Consider the following 24,559-nt stretch of genomic DNA (forward strand, 5'->3'; position numbering starts at 1 on the left):
GGTAAGCGCTACCAACATTTCGACTTCATCTCTGGTTACAGGATTGGCTAATGTCAACCTTATTTAATAATCAACAGGTAGTGGTAACGATTACTGGTTTCCATAGTAACAAGCAACACACAACAAAACAACAGTATTTGCGCAGAGACGGAAAATGTATTGTGATATGACAGCTGATGTTTTTGTGTTGGAAGATGCTGAGAGTATCTTGACAAGTGATGAAATGGAGACAGCTACCGAAATGTTGATGCTCTGTTTTTAAGCTGAATGTTATGGAACTATGAGCAATTACACAGAAGCAATAGAAACAGCCCACGCAAGTGGAAGATCTAGTGGGCATTTAGAATCACCATCTCATGGAAAAGTGCCAAAATGGCTTGAAGATATGACTGAGTAAGCTTTATTGACGTTATTCTTGTGCCCTAGTTTATAAATAGGTTACTGCAGATTGCATGCGATGGTTAAAATACAACTTTGAGTGATTGTGTAATGAATATGAAGTGTGATTTTTAATGCTTATTATTCAGACCAACACTTTATTCTGTTATATATAACTCTAAACCTTTTTTATCTTTTAATATTGTAATTTGTATTCATATGTTATAAGAAAGCTGAAATTTTTGTATAGTTCAATAATTCTTCATTCTTATGACAGAAACATTAAAAAGAAATTTCACATTCTTGATTTAAATTATATAAAAATTTATTTTTTATTTATGTTACTGTTTAGTCAACCGTCGAAAAACACGTTGGAACCTTTTAAGTGACACCAATAAGGCATCACTTACGGAGCAATTAAGCCAGGAGATAATGGGGTAGAGTGGTCAGTTCTTTTCCCCCTTTTTATTTATATTACATTTGGTGAAACTAACGGTGAGGTAGTTCGGTGATTTTGGAAGTAAAAATCGTGAATTTATAAGGGATTTTTTTGGTGGAGATGCAGTTGATCGTATAAATGCAAGGCATAATTAAAGCCTAAACTAACCAAACCTAATCTGTCACATTCGTATATGCAAGGTGTATAAGTGGAGTATGAAGGGAACTATCTCAGCACTAGTTCAGTCTTACATTTAATTAGTTACATCACAAATTTGTTTTAAATGGGGTGAAGAGGGAGAAATATCCTGTTTGTTAGGCACCAGTACTGTTACAAACAGCTAAATTCACTTTATATATACATTTATTATAGACATACAATAACGATTCCGTCTACCGCTGTGGAGTGACAGTTAGCCTACATGACTGTGAAAGGAAGGGACCTGGATTCAAATCCTGGTTGGGACAAGTTGTCTGGTTGGGTTTTTTTCCGGGGTTTTCCCTTAATCCTTTAAGAGGAAATGCTGGGTAACTTTCGACGCTGGACCTCAGACTCATTTTGCTGTCATGATCACTTTCATCTCACTCAGACACTGGATAACCGTAGCAGTTGATAAAGTGTCGTAAAATAACCAACTAAAAAAAAGATTCCCAGCAATTGTGGCTGCCAAAAATGCGAAATTGGGCAGCAGATACAAGAGCATAGAAGTTACAGATTATTTTAAATATTAACACATATGTTGCTGTTGTTCAGTCAACTGACAGGTCTGAACCTCATAAGTGATACCAAGAAGACACCACTTATGAGGCGACTAGGCCAGGAGATAATGGGGTAGTGTGGCCAATTCCTTTCCTCCTCCATTATATACATCGCCGACTAAGCTACACGTTAGGCTACACTAGTCAGACTTCAGATGCATACAAACAATTGTTCTTCCTCTGATACATATCGTCAAATGAGATGTACTGCCTGATAATAGATGTACATATCAGCCAGAACCTCAATCAGAGGATAATTAACACAATTTTTTAAATTTAAATTTAACTTAATAGTTCATCAGTGATTATATCAGTGTTAAAAGAGTGTATTCAAGAACGAAGACTATTTTAAAAGAATATATACATTTATACAGAATGTTCGAGCCAAGATGTCCACTCACTACTGGTGGCCACGCGGCATCCACATGCTATATGGGTTGCCCATCTCCTACTAAATCGTGACTGTTACGGCAAAATAAAACTCATAATACTGAAATAAAATGCTTATCTTATTGTAGTAATTGCTGGAAATGGTGATCTTCGACATTCAAGCATGCTTGACATTGCTTCAGCACATTCTCGAATACTTTCTTTAGTTCATTTCCACTTATGTGATGCACTACATGAGTTTGTATGGTTTTAACTTCTACAATTTAGTGGCGTGTTGAACTGAGGTTTTTGACAACCATACTTCCTGGGCTAATCTGCGCAAAGATTTCTGAGGGCTTTGTTCTAATCGAAAACCTATTTCATCTAATGTTTCCTCCTTTAAGATCCGTTTATTCACTCTACGCTTCTTATTTTGAACCAAGCCTGTCGCCTTAAATTTCTTTATGAGTCTGTACATTGTTTTCTTATTTGGCACAGGACCATCTGGGAAATGACATCTGAATTTACGGCAACATGTTCTCCATGTATATTTCACGAAAGTTTTGCATTAAAAAATACGTTGTTCTATACTGTACATCACAACACAAACACTCACAACAGAGATGCACTGAATACTGACTTGAGAGCTATGAAAATCTGCCATACTAGCGAGAGGCATAACACCAGGACTTGCATATTCCTGCCCGCCAACCAGTTTTCATGGTAGTGGGGGACATTTTGGCTTGAATGCTCTATATATATATATATATATATATATATATATTTCACAGTGTTCTGCCCAAGGGAAAGTCTTTCAATGCAAACCCAGCTTTTTCCAATATTTCCTATTTTCTGCCTTCCTCTTTGCCTCTGCATATGGTCCATATATCTTAATGTCGTCTATCATCTGATATCTTCTTCTGCCCAGAACTCTTCTCCCGTTCACCATTCCTTCCGTGCATCCATCAGTAGGCAATTTCTTCTCAGCCAGTGACCTAACTGATTCCTTTTCCTCTTCTTGATCAGTTTCAGCATCATTCTTCCTTCACCCACTCTTTCCAACACAGCTTTATTTCTTATTCTGTCTGTCCATTTCACATGCTCCATTCTTCTTTATATCCAGATTTCAAATGTTCCTAGTTGCTTCTTTTCACTTCGTCGTAATGTCCATGTTTCTGCTCCATACAATGCCACACTTCACACAAAGCACTTCACTAATCTCTTTCTTAGTTCTTTTTCCAGAGGTTCTCAGAAGATGCTCCTTTTCTATTAAAAGCTTCCTTTGCCATTGCTATCTTCTATTTGACTTCCTGGCAGCAGTTCATGTTACTGCTTATAGCACAACCCAAGTATATGAAGCTGTTCACTTACTTTACTGCCTCATTTATAATTCGCAAGTTTACCTCCTTTATTTTTCTTCCTATGACCATTATCTTGAGTCTTATTTGCATTTATTTTCATCCCATACTGCTCACAGCTGTCATTTAGCTCCAGTAGCATGTCCCTTAGTATCATCTCCTCTTCTGCTAACAAAGCCAATATCATCAGCAAATCTTATGCACTTTATGCTTCCTCCTACTATCACTCGTTCTATATTCTGAAAACAGTTCTTCACTAAATCCTCCAAGTAGATGTTAACATTTTTCTCCTATACATATGTATGTATTTGAACAGAGTGATAGAATAGTTGAAGAAAAGAAGAGTAATTTACTAAAATCCGGGACCGCACATATATCACAATATAATTTTTCCATTCCTCGTATTATTTTTAGTCCAGGGGAAATACTTGTCTTTTGCGAAAATAGTATTTTATGAATGTTTTTGCAAAGTATTTTTCCCTGTATCAAAAACATAATATATGCACAATATATATCGATAGTAACACAATATAGTGGCATACATATGTGCGATTCCGGATTTTTGTAAATTACCCTAGATTTGTTCTTTGCATAGTTTTCTCAACACGTAAGATGAGTAAGGATGCATAGCCTAAGTTACAAACTTTTAGAATAACGGTAGTCTACTCAATTCATGTGGGTTTTTTTTAAGATCGTTTTAAGTGGAGTGGAAGAAATGATGGTTTATTCAAGGAGAGTTTAGATTGGACTTACTCCATTGTGATAATGGGATTAATGAAGTGTCAATGCTATTTGCAATGGCCTCAACGAATAGGATATTCTCCTTCCGCTTTTTTTTTAGCAGAAGAAACATTGTTTGCTCTATGTTTCATTAGAAGTTGAAAAAAGTCCATTATATTGGCCGAAGTATTTTTCATAAAGAGAATGATAACTTAATATTTGAATGCTCATTATTTGAAAGATTAATATGCATCTTTTTTCAATTATTTCAGTAATGTGAGGAGAAATCGACCAAGATCATGGAGACTGTCTCGTGAGTCACCTCTTGAAAACGTGGATCTATCTCCGCCAAATAATGGTGTCATTTCGTTGTTGGAAAATTTAAGTATTGACCAAGATCAGCTTCCAAGGTATGTTGCAAAACAGTCGAATGTTAATGACGTGTAACGAAGTAGGTAGGTTAAACAAAGGAAAGTATTTATTCTCAAGCATTGCCGAGATGCTGACAGCGAAAGTTTCTATCTGCCACATCTTAAACTTAATTTACTTACTTCTCTTCCACTTCCATCATTTTAGAGTGAGAAACAGGGGTGTAGTCATAAATAAATTAGTATCAGGGTGCTTTCAAGCAACATTGTTTTAAATAATTTCAAGGAAAAATTGTTCCGGGCCGGGTATCAATCCCGGGACCCTTCGCTTAGTGCACGAATGCTCTACTGATTGAGCTACCCCAGGAACTATACACGACACCGTCACAATTCTTCCTTTATATCCACACAACTCAAATGGGCTGATAAGATGCCTGAACCCAACTTTGAGTACATAGAAATTCTGTGTGACTTAAATTGTGGCTTCCTGTTAACGTGAATAGCTCCTGGGGTAGCTCAGTCGGTAGAGCATTCGTGCGCTAAGCGAAGGGTCCCAGGATCGACACCCAGCCCTGGAACAATTTTTCCTTGAAATTATTCAAATCTGCTTTACAGGGAGCTACTACCTGAAAGCCAGATTTGCATAGAATTGTTTTAATTCATCTTAAATGTTTATCTAGAATTAAGATCTTCACTGTGATCAAACTATTTAACCAATTTCAATGCACTTTTCAACATTTATTCATTCAGTTACGCTAAATTTATATGAAAAATTGCTTGCAGATATCTTTGATATTTCCAGAGAAAAAAATAAATATATATCCGTTGAAAACTCACGTCTGGGTCCCCTTAAAATAGTGCACTTCTGTTGCTAAGATACTGTTGATCATTTTTGTAAAACCTTAAAATAATACACTTCTGTTACTAAGAGATGATTTCTCATTCAAGTTTAATCAGAAGTAGTAAAAGGTAAAAGGTAAAGGTATCCCTGTAACATGCCATGAAGGCACTTGAGGGGCATGGAGGTAGAGCCCCATGCTTTCCATGACCTCGGCACTAGAATGAGGTGGTGTGGTCGGCACCACGCTCTGACCGCCTTTTACCCCCAGGAAAGACCTGATACTCAATTTTATAGGAGGCTGAGTGAATCTCGGGGCCGTTCTGAAAGTTTGGCAACGAGAAAAAATCCTGTTACCACATGGGATCGAACCCCGGACTTTTCAGTCTGTAGCCAGCTGCTCTACCAACTGAGCTACCCGACCGCCCAATCAGAAGTAGTAACTTGTGAAAACTGAAACATTTCTGCAACATTTTCAAGTAATAGGTCATCCAAGGATCCGAAAAGGGAAAACCGAAACTAATATGTTATTGTTGTTGACCAATGCTAAGAATCTTGAATCTCTTCCATTCTCTTACAGGCGTCCCAATAGTATTTGGTGAGCTGCAATGGTAAATCAGCATCTATTTTCTTTATTGCTGGGCATTGTAGCAAATGTTCTTTATCCATGATGGAGTTCTGATTTCTACGGAGGGTGCACTGTAGATGCTGGTAGATATTAATTCGATATAGATGAGAGGCGAGACAATCATGTCCGGTTGTTAAGCGAAATATAGTAACAGCCATTTTTCGTGGTACTGAAACTAATATACAAAGAGTAATTTATATACCAAACACAGACATATTGCTCTCGGAATGGATGAAGTGCTTAAATCATCTGAACATTATTATGATTCGGACTGGGGAAGGTGTGATGTGATGGAAGTAGTAGGTAGGATTAAAGAATCAACTCAGACTTGTGGTAAGCCAACAAGCTCTGTCATGAACTGCCACGTAACTGTTGCAGGCAGTGAAGCACACCTAAAATTAAGTAAAATTTCGAGGTCTACGATGTACAACTTAACGAGACTCTTGAAAGTGCCGTCACATACTCAGTAGTTTCATTGTGTTAATCTCTGGACTTGGTCTTGTATAGCAAAACTACCAGTTTAGACTCAGGATTGAAGTGAAGTAATCAATCTCGTCCATTCTTCACAATTTTAAAATATATCAGAATTATCAGGCAGTTCTTTCAGTGTCTAAAAATGTGATTTTGTCACAAGATGTTTGTGTCTATTTAGGTATTCATAATGTTTTTCTTCGATATCGTATTTACTCGCATTTTAGACCCCCTTTTCTCTCTTTCTTTTTTAATGCAAAAAGTATGGGGAATCTTATATGCGCATAATTGAAAAATGCAGTAAGTGAATAAAATTGTTAAAGTTATGTAACAGTAGGCTTAAATGCAGATATTAGTTTAAAAATGGCAATATATTTTCTTTGGGAAGTCAGTCACATTTAATTTAAATGACACATAATAACTCACTTGCTTTTTGCTCAATTTTGCATTCACACCTGGCATTGTTTTCTTTCTCTGAATGATTGACTTCGGAATTATGGTATGCGAAAACTGATACCATCAGTGGAAGAAGAAAGGGAATTTGTCTCTCTGTCTCTGCTGTAACAATAGAAGCTAACTAACGGGACAGAGAGTAAGGTATGTAGTGTGAGGATAAACAGGCAGAGAGAGAAAAAGAGAGAGGGAGAGGGAGAGGGCAAGGGCGAAGGGGAGGGGGATATATATATATATATATATATATATATATATGTGTGTGTGTGTGTGTGTGTATGTGTTGTTCCTCTTTGTCAGCCCAGAGACAATTACAGAAGTAGTGGGACAATGGGACAGAACAGGCCTTCAGAACTCGTAAAGTAGGGGAACTATGACGTCAGCCTCACTCCACTTCTATTGGGGATGATCGACTTCCACCCCGAGAATGAATGTTGATGCAGCCGAGCGTAACTAGAACACCGTAACCACACAGGTAGAAAAGGTGGGTGGGGTAAGAAAGGAGAGGAAAGCAGTCGCTCTTAAGAGCTACAGTTCTGCAGGCCTGGGACAGAAGATGGTTTCAGAAGTGGGTTTTACCTTGCGATCTTTCCATGAGCATTTATCATTGATAATGTACTCTATTGTGCAAAAGTCTTAGGCAGAAATTCAGAACCTAGAGTCTTTTATTGTGTGTATGTTGGAGGGGCCTAATACGCATATATATATATATATATATATATATATAATTCTTTACATTTTGCTCTTAAAGCAGAGGTTGTCTAATAAGCGAGTAAATACTGTATTTTGTTGGATTTTTTATGTTCCTGTTCAGATAAGACTTTTTTTACAAGCCTAAGTATTGAGAGAAAATCTAATTCAAAGTTTTGTTTTATTTTGACTTTGCAGTTTTTTTTTTTTTTTTTTTTGGCCAAAGTATCAGAAATTTCATTCCCTTCCAAACCAACATGTCACTGAATTTAATCCATTAAAGTATTACAAGTATTACTTCTGTTTCCGGTCTTAACAGTTTGATACAATAATTTTCGTATTTGCAGAGTGCTTTCAGTTGGTGATCTGTTGTAGTCAGTTATGCTTTGCATTATCCTTTCCTTGCTTGAATAGTTCTGTACTTAAAATAATGAATATTAATGATTTTAGTGATGAAGAGCTACTCGCCTTACCACGTAATGGCTCTGCAAGACATGGAAGACGAGCAGTGTCATCTATTGGAACGAGGTCAGCAGGCAACAGCCCAAGGAAATCATCTCAGCAAATGATGGGAGAGGACTGGAAAGATATTTCAGTGCCTTCTAATATTGCAAAGCGTGAATTACTTAATGCCAGACAACGATTTTCATCCAGAAACTCAAGTGCTGCCAGTTCAAATTCTAGAGAAGGAAGGGAACCCTCTTTGGAAGAATCATGGAGTTCTCTTAGTTTCTTCGATAGAAGACATAAAGGACGTCTTACTGAAAAAGCAGAGGGTAAGTCTGACACCAATTTGGACAAATAGAGTGCATGCTGTAATGCTTCCTGATGATTGATTCTTCGTTATTGAAAATCTAATGTGTTAAATTATAATTTATAAATGCATACAACATAAAAGTCATGTATTATTTTGCTACATTTGTATTCATATTCCTAAAATTCTAACATTTGTTCAATTCAGATATCATCAATAAACGCTTTTACAGCTAATCATGTTTGATATTAATGTAGTTAATTTAAGGGACAAAATTAACGAATTTATAAAAAACATATCGTGGTAAAATAGATCGAATTTGTATGAAAATGGAGACTTTGGCACAGCTTGAGTTGTGGTTTAGGTTTTGGGTAATTCATTTACTTCTGAAATAACAGATATATTGATGTATACAGAGAGTGGGTGAAAAGTCCGTATATCTCCTGGCGAAAAGTCCGTATACTCCCTGGATATAAATGTCTTCTGTGGTTATAAAAGTCGTGTATTTGCAATAATAGATCAATCTAACAATGAAATCGAGAGTAATGAAACGTGTGAGAGAACAATAATGAAACAACTGATAACACTGGTCAACAGTGAAAATGTTTCTTGCTCAAAAATAGCTAATTCTTATGTATTTCCACCTGCTGAATTAAAAAATCACCATAAAAATGACAGATTAGCTCTTGCTTTGGAGATAAAGTGACATTTCAGTTTTTAGAGTCAACATTTTCAGTTTGGGGGAAATTTTGTTTTGCTAGTTGGCACACCTGTCAAATAACAAAACACAAATGTTGTTCAGCTGTTTGTAAGTTACAAACATAGATATTGTTGCTGTGACTGTGAATTTCATATTATTTCTGCTGTAATTAAGGCAGAATTTCTGGTTTGGAAGTGTTTTTAAAGTTTAAAATTTGTAAAAATGCCACGAAAATTGTGTGTTTGAAGTAGAAAATGAAGACAGTGTGGAACAAAAAGAAGAACCCAACAAGGCTTCCACTACCCATGACCCTGATTTTGAGGAAAAAAGATGATAAACTGCACAGACTGAGTCAAGCGGAATTGAGTGATCTCATTAGAGACTTTGACCTGTCAAAGGAGAAGGCAGAAATTCTAGGGTCTAGACTACAGCAATGGAATCTTCTCGAACGTGATGTCAGGGTCTCACAGTACAGACAACGTCACAGGGATCTGCTTTCCTTTTTTATTATTATTTTTTTTTTGAAGAAAAACAATCTTGTTTGCTGCGACATTAATGGCTTTATGAAATGTTTGAATTTGAACCATGATCCAACTGAATGGAGGCTATTCATAGACTCCTCCAAGCTTAGTTTGAAAGCTGTATTACTTCACAATGGCAACCGTCTTCCTTCTATTCCTGTTGGTCATGGAGTTCACATGAAGGAGACTCATGTAAATATGACAGCCCTCTTCGACTCAATCAAATATCATGAACACAAGTGAAAAATCTGTGGTGATCTAAAAGTCATTGCTGTACTCTTAGGAATGCAACTGGGGTACACAAAATATTGCTGCTTTTTATGTATGTGGGACAGCAGGGATAGGAAATCACATTATATTCAAGCAGACTGGCCTGCAAGAAATCTTAAACCTAGTGAGAAAAATGTCGTTGCCGAGCCTCTCGTGGACCCAAAAGATATTCTTCTTCCACTCCTGCATATTAAGCTGGGTTTGATAAAAAATTTTGTCACAGGTATAAACCAAGAAGGACAGGCCTTTAAGTACGTAAGAGAGAAATTTCCGAAATTAAGTGATGCCAAAGTTAAGGAAGGTATTTTTGTCGGGTCACAAATTCGAGAACTTGTAAAGGATCCTGCATTTCACCAAGTTTTGGAGGGGAAAGGAAAGGAAGTTTGGGAAGCCTTCAAGGGAGTTATTCATGGATTTTTAGGCAACAAAAGAGATGATAACTACACTCAGTTGGTGACAGTGCTCCTGCAAAAATACCATCAACTCGGATGCAACATGTCCCTTAAAATCCATTTTCTCCACTCCCACCTAGACTTTTTGCCTCCTAGTTGTGGAGCTTTCAGTGATGAACACGGAGGAAGGTTCCATCACGATATTTCTGTTATGGAACAAAGATATCAGGCCGTTGTAATGAAACAATGCTTGTGGATTACTGCTGGTCTTTGCGTAGGGATGCTTCGGAACTCACTTACAAGAGGCAAACTAAAAGACGACGATCTCATGAAGCCACACATGATTCTCTTCAGACCCAACCATCTGCCAGGTATTCTTCCATAAATTTAGAACTCATAGAATGTAACTGCCATTAAAAAAAATGTAAATGTACTTTCAATGTTGTTGGCATATGCAATTAAAATGTATCATTTTCTCTTAATCCGTTAAACTGAAATACTTCCACCTATTGTGTATCACAGAAACTAGAGCTAAGAAAAATTTTTTATTGTCATATTCGTTTTTCTCAACCCAAAATTAGTAAGAATTGACTCATGAAGTGCAAGAAACATTCAAAAAAATTTTTTTTGTTGCCCAGTGTAATTAAACAAGCAATAGAGAATGGAAATAAGACGGATTTAAGCATTTTCACGATTGAAGAATGTTTAATGACTACAATGTGGATTTTTGAACGACTGCATACTGGGCAAACAATTGCACAAATTCTGATCAACTTTCAGCTGTGTTTTCGGAAGGCTGATGATGCTTTTTATTATGCTTCCAGTCATTTCTGTCAACTGTATACCATATATTCGTATGTTAATGCTTTCAATATTCCTGTGGTTACTTCTTTTTTTTTGCCAAATGCTAATACTCACACATATAACCTGTGGTGCTTCCTGAAGAAATTATGTCTCCAAATATGTGGAAAGTAGTTAATCATTTCAAAGCTTTTGTTAGATTATGAATAGCATCACACACTGCTGCCAAAATTAATTTTCCCAGTGTTAAGGTTATAGAGTGTAAATTTCACCTAGAACAGAGTTGGCTTAGGAAAATTAAAGGAAATAGGATATCATATCAGGACCTCCGAAACAAATATCTGGAATTCGATAGTGGCTAAAAACTTTTATTTTTTGGTATTTCCTATAGACCACCATCAGACGTATCAGATATTTTGCAGCACTAATATCAGAAGCCCCTCTTGTTAGTGAATGTTTTAAATTTTCTCATTATATTCTGTAAAACTATATTGAAACTTCAACCTTCTCCCCTGAATTATGAGCTGAAGCACTACAACTTAGAATGGTGCAAACTACAGACATGGCAGAATGTCACAACAATGGACTGCAACATTAATTTTGTAAGACATATCCACCAATCTTCATGGTCATAGATGCATTAAAATAAAACATAAACTACATAATATTGTCGTCGTTCAGGCAGAAGTCACTAAGTCCAAAATTGACGAAATCCATTTATTTTGGATATTTTAAAAAAATAATGCATATCTACGTGGCAACAACTTCACATTTATGCCGATAAAATTAAGTAGTAGATGTAATCAGAAGAAAAAAATAGATTAAATTATGGCAAAACAGATTTTTAAAATTTGACTAAACTTTAAAATCGCTGTAACTCAAAATAACAATTTTGGACTTTGTGATTTCTGCCAGAACGACGACGATGTGAGGTACTAAATATGCGAGAAATAGAACTGGGAAGGACAGTAAAAAAAAAAAAAAAAAAAAGAAGCGGAATGAACAAACATAAGGAACTATTCACCTTGAATCAGTATGAACAATACACTTCGAACAAGATATTCTTTATACAGTAAGTTACTTGAGCATGTGATATCAAGAATAGGTGAGCACAGATTTAAATTTTCATTACAGTGTTGCCATGCAACAAAATTTAAAATAGCCTATTTATGTGTAGAAATAAAAAAAATTAAAGTGTGATGAAGTGACCGATGGCCATATTCTTTTATTATACTTTTTTGCTGAACACAGTGTATTTAAACCCTTTGCGTTTTTTAGCTAGTTCCTTGAGCACATCATTTTCATTCACAGAAATTTTATTATGTTTGCATATATGTATAGATATGGAAATAAAATTTGAAACTTCCTTATTGTGTTTCACTTACAACACACTGAGAACGTGCAGTAAACAAGAGCCCCTGTATATATGCTACTTGTGGATAGTTTTGCGAAATTGTTGCCTACATACAGGCGGAGTCGACCTGGTTGGCGAGTTGATATAGCACTGGCCTTCTATGCCCAAGGTTGCGGTTTCGATCCTGGGCCAGGTTGATGGCATTTAAGTGTGCTTAAATGCGACAGGCTCATGTCAGTAGATTTACTGGCATGTGAAAGAACTCCTGCGGGACAAAATTCCGGCACATCCGGTGATGCTAATATAACGTCTGCAGTTGCGAGCGTCGTTAAATAAAACATAACATTTAACATTTTTACAGGTGGACTCCCATCAAGACTTACTTCAAATTTTAATTCCATATGTACTTGAGAGCCAGTACATAAAAATGCTCCTCCCCTGTGCTGTTCTTAAGGTAGGCCTACATTTCCTTAGTGTTGAAAATGATCTTTCAGAAGTACGAGAGTACTTACAGGGAGAGTTGTCATTATTGTGAACAGATTTTTTTTTTTTTATGGCTCTGATGTGGGTTTTTACCCCAAACTACGACCCTTCCTTTGCTGCGCCAGTGTATAGACATATGTCGTATTTTTTAAATTGATTACGTTACATGCTTCTGAAAGTTAAACATGAATGTGGAAGTTATGAATATAATCATTTAAATATCTAGGAAAATCGTACTGGGTATATTATAAATGTATTAAACATTACACTATTACACAGTGGCGATTCCTCCATGAAGAATATGAGGATGATCCTACAATTCAATTTCGTGCCTCTGAGAATAGAAAATATATGTTAAAAAAAAGGTAAAGGTATCCCCGTAACATGCCTTGAAGGCACTTGGGGGGCATGGAGGTAGAGCCCCATGCTTTCCATGACCTCGGTACTAGAATGAGGTGGTGTGGTCGGCACCACGCTCTGACTGCCTTTTACCCCCGGGAAAGACCCAGTACTCAATTTTATAGAAGGCTGAGTGAACCTTGGGGCCGTTCTGAGAAAATATATGTTAACTCCTGCAAAAACATTTTAATTACAGATTTTGATTTTCAATGCATCCTGCATGTATTAATTTCCTTTAAGCTTCCACTTTCTGTCGTGAGTTGTCACCACTGCACAGCACAGAAATAATTTCCGAGGAACTATCCAAATATCTTAACAGCAAACGATGTTTCTAACAGTGATGTTATTGTTCAGGGGAGGGTGCGGTATGGCTTGAGTTTAACTGCGTTTGAGGATATGACCGCGCATCCTAATACTATGACTCTTCTTTCTGGGTGATGGAGAACCTGTCAGAGACTACAATAAGAATTTTCAAGTACCCTTATAGCCTCCTTAAATGCAGTTCATTGGTCATTTTAAAAGAATAGAATAAACGAAATAATAAATAATTTAAAATTATATAATATAGAAAATAAAATGAATAAAAACAACATCACATAAAAATAAATAAAATAAGCTATAATAAATACAAGAATAATAGGACTTTCAGATGACAGGACAACCGAAAGATTATCTGAAGTTGTATTTTATCATTTAGAAGAATTTAACTGTAGCAAGAAATTAATTGCGCGAACGTACAACTGAACATCAGTAAATATCGGGCAGTACAATGGCTTAGGAGCCATCTTCGCAACTAAAATGGGGAAGAGAATCGAATTTTACTACTAATAAATTGCCAGTTCCAGAATGGTGAGTCAAAGACTAACATAGGCCTACTTGTATTGATTTTACATGCTCTATTATATTATTATTATTATTATTATTATTACTAATATTATATTATTATTAATATTAGTTTTTGTCTTGGTCATCAGTCGTCAATCTCATATCCTACATACAAAAAATATCACGAGTCGCCACTGTCATTACATTCACATTATTATTCACCATAACATTTTATATTGAAGCTGGTTTTCAAAGGCCCCATCTTCTACAGCAATGTACGTAGTCACCCTACAATGAACTGTACACGTCAAATAGCACATATACTAGTAATAAATCAAACAAAATTTCCAACAGTGGATCCAATTTTTATGTAATACTCTGTCCATTGTTCCAAGTAACGTGAATTATTTACAGTACAGTATAATTCTAAACACTTGAGCGAAGTTCACAAGAATCTGTGTTACAGAAGCAAGGACTGTGATTATTTCCAAAATTATTCAAAATCAAACACATGTGTATATGAACTATTTTCTTCACAATGATGTCAGGAATGAGTTCATAGAATATTGCAGGATCTTGTGAATCAACCTGTATAATTGAATGTTTCATCCCCTTATGTGATACTCTTGCAAGGATGTATGTTCGCATATCTTTTAAATAATTTTCTTCTCTTTATCCTCATTTCATTCGACTTGATTTAGTACTGTATCACAAAATGTGCAAAATTGCTAGTGGCTATCTGGGGTATTGATATTAGGGTGAATATTCTGAAATGGGTAAATGTATGTCCCGACTGATGTAAGGAGTTTCTTGAAAATGTTAACTGATTACTTTTGCGTTTAATTAACTAACTCTCACATGTTTTAGTTGGAAACAAAGTATAAAAGGATTAATTTTAAAATTTATAATTAAAAAATAACGTCAAAATGTAACTACAGTCCCTATGTCCCCAACTACATTTTACTCTGTTTTACCAAGTTTTTCTCGGAATGTTTCGATTTGATTTTATTTCCTTGGCCAAGATTATAAAAATAAATAGTTAAAATATTTTTGAAAGGCAGGAATTGTTGTTCGTTTAATTCTGAAAGGACACAACTTTAATGCAAAGTTTGTCCCCATAAATTTCGTAACGCCGGTCTCTCGAAATAAAAAAGCTACACAAAAGACAATTTTGCTTCATGTGGTAAATTTTAACGGTTGATAGTGATGAGAAGTCATCATGGCGCCAGTTGAAAAACTTTTTGTTCATTGTCGTAATTTATTTGATTGAAAAATACAAAAATCATTTTCGTTCATTGTCGTAATTTATTTTATTGAAAAATACAAAAATCATCACTGATGACTGAATGTTATGTTTTCTATTGGTAACACCGGTCCCAGGTGGCATTAAATATAGTTTGTATATACTAAACTTTCGTAGTATATGCAAAACATTACAATGTTTGTCGACTAAAAAATCTAACCTCTATGATATTTTTAACGATTTATTTTGTCAGAACTATTGCGGAAATTATACTAATTTGTAACAATGGTCCCTGTAAGGTCGGTTCCTTTATTGTGGGACGAGGTTTCATTTAACATACAATTATTAAATACCGGTGTATAAAGTAACTTCGAATATTATTTCATGTGATTGTTTATAGGAAGGAAAAAAAAAAGTCTGATGATGAAAGTAGGAAATATGAAAGGGAGAAGATACATAGGCAGAGGGCAAATATGACTGAAGAGGAGTTGCAGAAAAAAAGGGACTATGGCAAAGAATATAAAAAAAAGAAAGAAAATAGTAGATATGACTGATCGTGAAAAAAGAAATGTTCGAAGACAAGTGAAATCTGAAGTACAGAAGTTTAGAAGATCCCTTAAACAATGGGCTGTAAGGGAAAGATAACAACAATCCCTTGGCTTTTTTTTTTAAATTAGAAAATCTCACATAAAAATTTTTTTTAAGCTCAACTGATACCAGAATCTTCAATAATAGGAGCAAATGTAACCAATGTGAGAAAAAAAGTACACAATTTAATATAATATATTTTTTCCAGTTTTGTTATTCATATTTGCCCATTTCAGAATATTCACCCATTATCCCTAACTTCCCAATAGGCCTATAATGCTACTAAATTATTTTTCTTCTGTTTGTCACTGTCAAGTTGACTCCACTCCAATATATACTCCTTATTTGAAGTTGCATTTTGATCCCTGCACAATGGGCAGTGGGCAGTAGTTGCCTTTACTTAATTTCACATTTTAATGCATATTGTACGAAACTTTAAATATAAAATTATTTCTTCAGAATTGATCCAACCCATAATATAATAAATGGTTCTGAGCAACACCATTGCATGTATACTTCAAATTAAAATAAGGTTTAAAGAAGTTTTTAACAATAATTAATTTGAAATGTTTCTTAGATTGAAAATTATTACTGTAGTCGTAATTCGTACCTGGTTCTGTTGTTATTTTCAATATAATGTTGAACTAGGCGAGTTTCTCTGGATATTATAAATGTATTTCGAAGAATGAAATACCTACGCTGTGGAAGTATAATATGTTGCAATTATCGTGACTTTTAAAAAGTGTTGGAATACATCATTTATAACTGGACAATAAATCAAAGCTGTTACTAAGATACAAGGTCTTTGTTAAAAATAGGTATTGTTAGTAATAATATCTAGGCCTATATCTTTATATTCAAGGGTTTTTGTAAATATTTGAAGGGTTAGGTACAGCTTACAGCAGTAAAATTTTTGGAAATATTCAACATATTTTTCCTCCATTACTGTATCTTGTACAGTAATGAAAATTAATATGTGTAAAACAGTCCTTCTGTTATATGAAAAAAATATTTTTACAATTGAAAAAAAAAATTTACATTTTTTTTTTTTTCAAAATTCAGTTCACTGTGCAGTGATGAAGCATTTCCCACATAACTGAAAAACTAACCAACATTCTGTGATGAAATGTTTTTGTGTGTATTTATGCATGTCATATCTACAGTTTTATGCGCAATCACTTTTCTACCTTTGATAGAATGTCTGATAAAAAATAAATTAATTAAAAAAAATGGTCAAATATCAGTACTTTCTTCTAACACAAAATAAAAAAAATATTATTTATTAAGAAATGTAGTTAAAAGAGCATGATATTGTAAACATGGGTTTCAGCAATAAAATAAAAGAGAGAGAACATGAAAAAGTTAACAAGTTTATGAGTTATGAGGGAAACGCTTCATTACTGCACAGTAAACTGCAGTCATTTTAAATTTTGAAAAAAATATATATATAAATAATTTTTTTATATCGTAAAAATATTTTTTTTCACATAGCAGAAGGACAGTGCTTTACACATACCAATTTTCATTATTGTACAAGATACAGTAATGGAGGAAAAAAATTCCAAAAATTTTACTGCTCTAATCTGTACCTAATCCCTTAATCAAAACCTTGAAAGTGTCTTTGTAACTTGTCTACATTCTTTCTTTCTTTCATAAAATGAGCTTCTTATTTGATAAATGAAGGGCTCGGTGCAATAAGGTGCTAACCCTCACTTTTGTGAAAATTGAGATTTATGCACAAACATACGTGGAATAATATTGTGCACTTTCTGTCAAAAGATGGTTCTGGTATGAGTATAAATTTCGCGGCAGTAAATGCATATCCTTTTTCTAATCAATGTTAAGAGTCATTTGTTTTGAGCAATAAGGCGCCAACCTATACCAAGTTGGAAGGAGAAAGTAGCCAAATGAACAGATTATAAAAAAATAAGTTAATTGAAACGATGACGTGAGCAACTACACCGATGATAGCATCGACGACCCAGATTATATTATATCTGACTGGAAATGAAGGCACATCGGAAGAGGTGAGGATTAATTTAATTTCTCATTATTAAAATAGTATTGAGGGATGACACCTTCTTGCATCAAAGTTAAACGTTATAAAAGTTATATATATATATATATATATATTTTTTATTTTACTCCACTGTTTCAGTGTGAATTAAACATATCAAGGGAACCTGAGATCAGTCACATCAAATTCCCTCCAAACAGGAAAAGAAAGGGTCACCATCAAGACTGGGAACGTTTTAAACACAAGAGAAGGAAAAATAAAGGACAACAATATACTTCACTGTTCAACAAGGAAGTTATTCAAACTAGAGCGCTCGTGATTTTGGTCGCATACAGTAGATTTGTATTCTCGGAGATATTGTTCCACCGTTTATGCTACAGAAGACTGGTCATATACAGGGTGTATCAAAAAGTCAGGTCAAGCCTTAAGGAGGTGATTCAGGATCTTATTTGCAACAAAAAATCGTCACGTACCATATCTATCCCCATTTGATTCCACACCTAATGGACCTGTCTGCTTGAGAGAAGGTAGGCTAATTGTCAGTTGTCTAGAGCAGATATTCAAAATGTCCCCCTCTTGCATGAACACACGCTTCAGCACGTTGTCTGACCTCTTGCTGCTCATTATTTATCCAATCCGTGCTGATGTATCTCCATTGCAGCTGTGTTAATTTTTGCAACGAGCTCTTCGCTGCTTGCTATCTCCGTTTTGCTACATTTTCTCCTTCTTGCAGTCCCAGAGAAAGAAGTTCAATGGTGTTAAGTCTGGGGACCGGGCTGGTCAGGCAACTATGGTATCAACTATAGGGTACTCCACCACATTTCAGACTTCCAGTACGCTAATGGTTAGATCACCATTTTCGAGGTAGATGGATTGAAAGGGGTGGTCCCATTGCCTGGCCAGCCCGCTTCTCAAACCTAACACCATTGGACTTCTTTCTCTGGGGCTCCATGAAGGAGAAAATGTACCAAACGGAGATAGCAAGCAGGGAAGAGCTCGTTGCAAAGATTAACATGACTGCAATGGAGATATACCAGCACGGATTGGATAATGTGCAGCGAGAGGTCAGAAGGCGTGCTGAAGTGTGTATTCATGCGAAAGGGGTACATTTTGAGCGTCTGCTCTAGACTACTGACAATTAGCCTACCTTCTCTCAAGCAGACAGGTCCATTAGGTGTGGAATCAAATGGGGATAGATACGGTACATGATATTCGTGAAACTCGGAAACGGGGATGAATATTGAAAAAAATGTATTACGATTTTTGTTGGAAATAGGGTCCTGAATCACCTCCTTAAGGCTTTACCTGACCTTTTGATAGACCCTGTATAATCTTAAATGCTAATACAAAAAAAGAAGTTTACAGTAACGAAGATGCATCAGTTGGACTTTAAAAATTTTCGTCCATTGACTTATTCAGTACTGAAGAAAATAGTTTCAGATTCAAAGAAACCTCTCCAATTTTCAAATGCCTCTTTAAGATTGACTCAGCTTTACCAGGCATTTTAAAGGTTGGTTACACTTACTAGCATGAACTGTCATTACATCCAGTACGCTCTCAAGAAATGGGGTCGTCACAGTTCAACAATTTCAATTTTTGTATTACAACCTAAATATTCAACATAACTTCCTATAGAGAGTTGAAAATTAGCAGATGTAATGTTACTTCTGGTATAGATCCCACCAGTACATCATGTTTTCTACAGGAATCTCGTTACTCGTGGTACTGCAGGTGAAGAATATTAACCTGAAAATATGGATATACTTGATGATATATAGTGCATGGTAAAATTGAATTGCTGTAATGCCATTTAAATTTAGGCCAGTGTATGAGACCAGTGCCCACCCAGCATCGTGATGCACAAGGGGAGCTGCGATAGGTAGCGAAATCTGATTATGAAAGCCGCTATAACGGCCCCCAGATGACCGTGCTAACGACACGATATCTGCATTCTGGTTGGATGATCGTCCACCTCTGCTTCGACATGTGGACGTGAGGTCAACAGCCAGCCGGACGATCATGGTCCTTCATGGACTGTCCTGCCTCGGATTATTATTATTATTATTATTATTATTATTATTATTATTATTATTATTATTATTATTATAAGCAAATCTTGTTGTAAACACAGTATAATACAACGTTAAATTAGAATGTCCAAATGCAGAGGACAAATTCAGATATTATTCATTATAATTCTAATTTAGTTAGTCCACACCTTTAGAGTAACGGCTAGCGAGTCTGGCCGCGAAACCAGGTGGCCCGTGTTCGATTCCCGGTCGGGGCAAGTTACCTGGTTGAGGTATTTTCTGGGGTTTTCCCTCAACCCTGTATGAGCAAATGCTGGGTAACTTTCGGTGTTGGACCCCGGACTCATTTCACCAGCATTATCACCTTCATCTCATTCAGACGCTAAATAACCTTAGATGTTGATAAAGCGTCGTAAAATAACTCATTAAAATAAAATAAAATAATTTAGTTAGGTTGTATAAATGTTCAGAATAAATTTATGTTTGTTTATTCATTCGTAATTCCTCTCAAAGCAGTGTCCAACCATCTGGTGCAATAAGGTGCTAACCAACATAGACATCCCCGATTATCAAATATGCCCGTAATATAGGTCTTCCAAATTCGGTAAAATGTTTCAAAATTACATAAATGTAACTTAAGAGTCACAGCTTCACATTGAAAGCAGTTTCAGCATTTAAATTTCAATATTTGGAATTATGCGTTTTTCTAAACTTTAAAATGCCCATATCTCAGAAGTAACTACGTGTGGGTTAACACCTTATTGCACCGAGCCCTTCAAATGTATAGTTACCAAAAAAAGAAAAAAAATTGAGCACATTATTTATGGGTCTAGCATATGTCATTATACACGATAACACTTCTGGATTCAGTGGTTCCCAAACTGTGTGCATCAGCGTTGATAATTTATGCTAATTTATAGTATGTAATGTGTACAATAGGTATATATATAAGTTACTAAATTATTACAAATGCTTCTGTTTGTCACTGTCAAGTTGGCTGCACTCCAATAGATGTCTATTATTTAAAATTGCATTTTGATCCCTGCACAATGAGCAGTGGGCAGTAGTTGCTCTTACTTAATTTCACATTTTAGTGCATATTGTACGAAACTTTAAATATAAAATTCTTCAGAATTGACTCCCACCCTTAATATAATAAATGGTTTTGAACAACACCATTACATGTATACTTCAAATTAAAATAAGATTTAAAGTTTTTAACAATAATTAATTTTAAATGTTTCTTAAATTGAAAATTATTACTCTAATCGTAATTATTCATACCAGGTTCTGTTGTCATCTTTAATATAATGTTGAACTAGGTGAATTGCTCTGGATATCAAAAATGTATTTCAAAATATTAAGTAGGTCCCTACACTGTAGGAACATGGTATGTTGTTGCATTTATCGTGACTTTTAAAAGATGTTAAAATACATAATTCATAAAGCTGTTACTAAGATACAAGATCTATGTTTAAAATAGATATTGTTAGTAATAATATCTACATCTTTATATTCAAGGGTTCTCCTCAAAATCTGTGCTTCAGTGGCTGACAATGACAATTTCTTTGAAAAATATTGGAGTGCAAGAGGTCAAATGACTTTATTGTCAAATGCCTGGAATTAGAAAACCACAACAGCATATTCAAGGGTTCTTCTAAATATTTAATCAGAACCTTGGAAGCGTCTTGGTAACTTGTCTGCATTCTTTCTTTCTTTCATAAAATGCGATTATTTTATATCTGATAAATGTATAGTTACCAAAAAATGATTGAGCGCATTATTTATGGGCCTAGCAGATGTCATTACATGTGATAACACTTCAAGATTCAGTGGTTCCCAAGCTGTGTGCTTCAGCATAGATAATTTGAGCTGATTTATAGTATGTAATGTGTAATAAATAAATATTATATATATATATATAATTGTTTAAATGACATATTATATATTACTTTTCTTTCAACTGACGTGTATTACTTAACAGCTACTGTTAGAATATAGGCTAAATATTACCAAACGAAGTGGCTCACTGTTAATGCTCTAGACTCGCACATCCAGGTTCAAATCCCATGGCCAGCCAATCTAATTGAGGTTTTTCATGGTTTCTCTGTAACAACAGCAAATGCCGGATTGGAAATTTACATACCATGATCAACACTGCCTTAATCACCATTGTCATAATCATTCCATCTTTCGTTATCTTTATTCAGTTTTCTTTCTTTTACTCGTTAGATATCAGCAACATATTTAAATTTCATTCAAAATTATTATGGATATCCATGAAATGATAGAGTGCTCTAAATTTTATGTGTAGTTTCCTTGAAGATTGTTGGATAGGGAACAGAAAACATAGACATTTTGAGAGCACAAGATCTGGAGAATATGGGAAATATGGAAACACTTCTCAATTAAGTTCCTGGATAGCTCCTTTCGTCATGTTATCGGAGTGTGGGCATGCATTATCGTGTTGCAGTAGCACATACCGGTCGTTTTTCTTCAATTGTGCCACGAGGCATCTGAGTTGTTGGCAATAAATGTCAGCAGACATATTTATTTATTTATTTATTTATTTATTTATTCTGGTAGAGTCAAGGCCATGAGGTCTTCTCTTCCACACTATCAGAAGTGAAATACATAACGAAACAATGAGAAAAATAGTAAAGTCATACTTAAATATAAAAATCATTTTCATTCACATTAACAAGCTTATATGGGCTACAATGAAATATTAACTAAACATGATATAAGTTATAATTAAGTTATTTACAATTCATATCCTAATTCTACTTTATGATAGGCCTAAATGACAATTTATATACAAACAAAATAACCTAAAAAATCGGCCAACACTCACAAATCAATATCATGTAAAAGTATGTAATTCTTAATTCTTCATATTGTACTTATTGAAAAAAATATATGACTTTAAACATAAGATTTTCATTAATCAATGTAATATTATATTTAACCCTAACATGTCTGTCTCAGAAAAATAGGGTTCCATGTACAATTATTGGAGTATATTAGAACAATACGAAATTTACAGACATACAAAAACACATGCATAACACACCCTCAACGTACAACTAAATTTCAGAACGCACATCCTATTTGACACAATACTACTGATCATAAACTCATCCCCACTAATGCACCAAAAAGAAGAAACCAGAAAAAAACACAGGACTTCACTAAAAATTTGAAGATGGCGGATATCAAGCTGAAACTAGTAATTAACTAAGGTAAAATACCATAATAGTTTCATTTTTCATAGAAAAGTTGTTTATATAACAAATTCCCAAATCGTTAGTGATACAAGTGTTAAAAGTGTGCAATCAAGATGTATAATTACAATAACTTTGTCCTGGTGTGTTGTTTTTTCCGTAATTGGCATCTTTTCTTATTATTTGGATACTACTTATATCTTTATGGTCTAGTGGTCAGATATTCTGGCCACAGTTCGTGAGGTCCCAGGTTCGATTCCCGATTAATGCATAGGAAATCATCCTATCAACTCCACCTTCCAGGCTCCCCAACCTCAGAAGTGGATTACGTACAGGATACAATGAAGGTTAGCATGCTGAAATGGCATTTCCACCATTTTTATATAACAGCTATACTGCTGTAACTCGATCCCCAGAATCTTATTCGTTAAAAAACAGGTTGCACCATGGGAAGGTGAGGATCGGATTTAGGAGAGATTATTGAATGCACTTCACTACTCCATTCAACCATTGACATAGCGTGTAAGTCATTGTCAAGTAATTAATGTGTGATGTATCATCAAGTATTATTTTCTGTATGTGAAGAAATAATAATTATAAATAATGTTTGATATGTTATTAATGTTGTTACATGTTCATAGATGAACTTACCTCGTCACCAATTGGTTCTGACCCATTGAATGGGAGCTTGTCTCCAGCAGGAGATACAGACGACAGTGGGGGGACTCATTCCATGAACAGTTCTGATTCTGATTTCATCATTCCTGAACTTCCATCTGGTTCCAAGATGGAATTGAACATCCACTCCACTTGGGGTGACAGACATTATCTAGGTCTGAATGGTATTGAGGTGTTCAGTAGTACAGGAGAACCAGTTACAATAGCAAAGGTAACTTCTAACTTACTCAAAATATACGAGGGTTGGATAAAAAGTAAATGGCAACATTGCTGCTACGTCAACTGCCTTAGGGTGTTGTGGAGCTGAGAATGGAAGGTCAGACAAGGTAGTGTAGTGAGTGGTATCAATTGTATGATATTTAGTGAAGTCCTTAAAGTACAGGAGGATAGTGCAAGTGCTCTAACGATATGTTTACGAAGCTGGAACAACGTTCATGGATCAAAATTGAAGTTGCACGAGGTTGTAGTATACAAGACTGTTATCAGGGATTGCGTGAAGCATTGTCATATTGTACAATGGTGTGATGGATGAAAGTGTTTAATGAAGGCAGGGACTGTGTTCAGGACAGGCCCTATTCAGGATGATCCCAAATTGACGACCACACTATTCAGCTTCTAGCTTCCCTTCTGCAGGTTGATCGCCAATAGATTGTGCAGAGATAGGCATATGCCACAAAATCATGCTCCGTATTCTGCACGATATTCTTGGGCTATGCAAAATTGCAGTGCGTTGGATAACCCATCAGATCACTGAGGTGCAACAATGGCAGCACTATGCAATTGCACAAGAATTGCTGAACTGCTACGAGAGGA

General features: G+C 35.3%; 1 protein-coding gene across 1 annotated transcript in view; it reads left to right on the top strand.

Annotated features, from left to right (window-relative positions):
- Positions 1-72: 72 nt before the first annotated feature.
- The window catches only part of LOC138709080 (katanin-interacting protein-like), a 66,669-nt gene continuing 42,182 nt past the window's right edge, over positions 73-24,559 (top strand). Inside the window, exons 1-4 of the mRNA XM_069839585.1 lie at positions 73-393; positions 4,295-4,432; positions 7,918-8,243; positions 23,710-23,957. Of these exons, the coding sequence (XP_069695686.1) occupies positions 281-393; positions 4,295-4,432; positions 7,918-8,243; positions 23,710-23,957 (825 nt within the window). The 5' untranslated portion in view covers positions 73-280. The remainder of the gene's footprint in view (positions 394-4,294; positions 4,433-7,917; positions 8,244-23,709; positions 23,958-24,559) is intronic.

Source organism: Periplaneta americana, chromosome 11 (assembly GCF_040183065.1).
Source record: "Periplaneta americana isolate PAMFEO1 chromosome 11, P.americana_PAMFEO1_priV1, whole genome shotgun sequence".
Lineage (NCBI taxonomy): Eukaryota > Metazoa > Arthropoda > Insecta > Blattodea > Blattidae > Periplaneta > Periplaneta americana.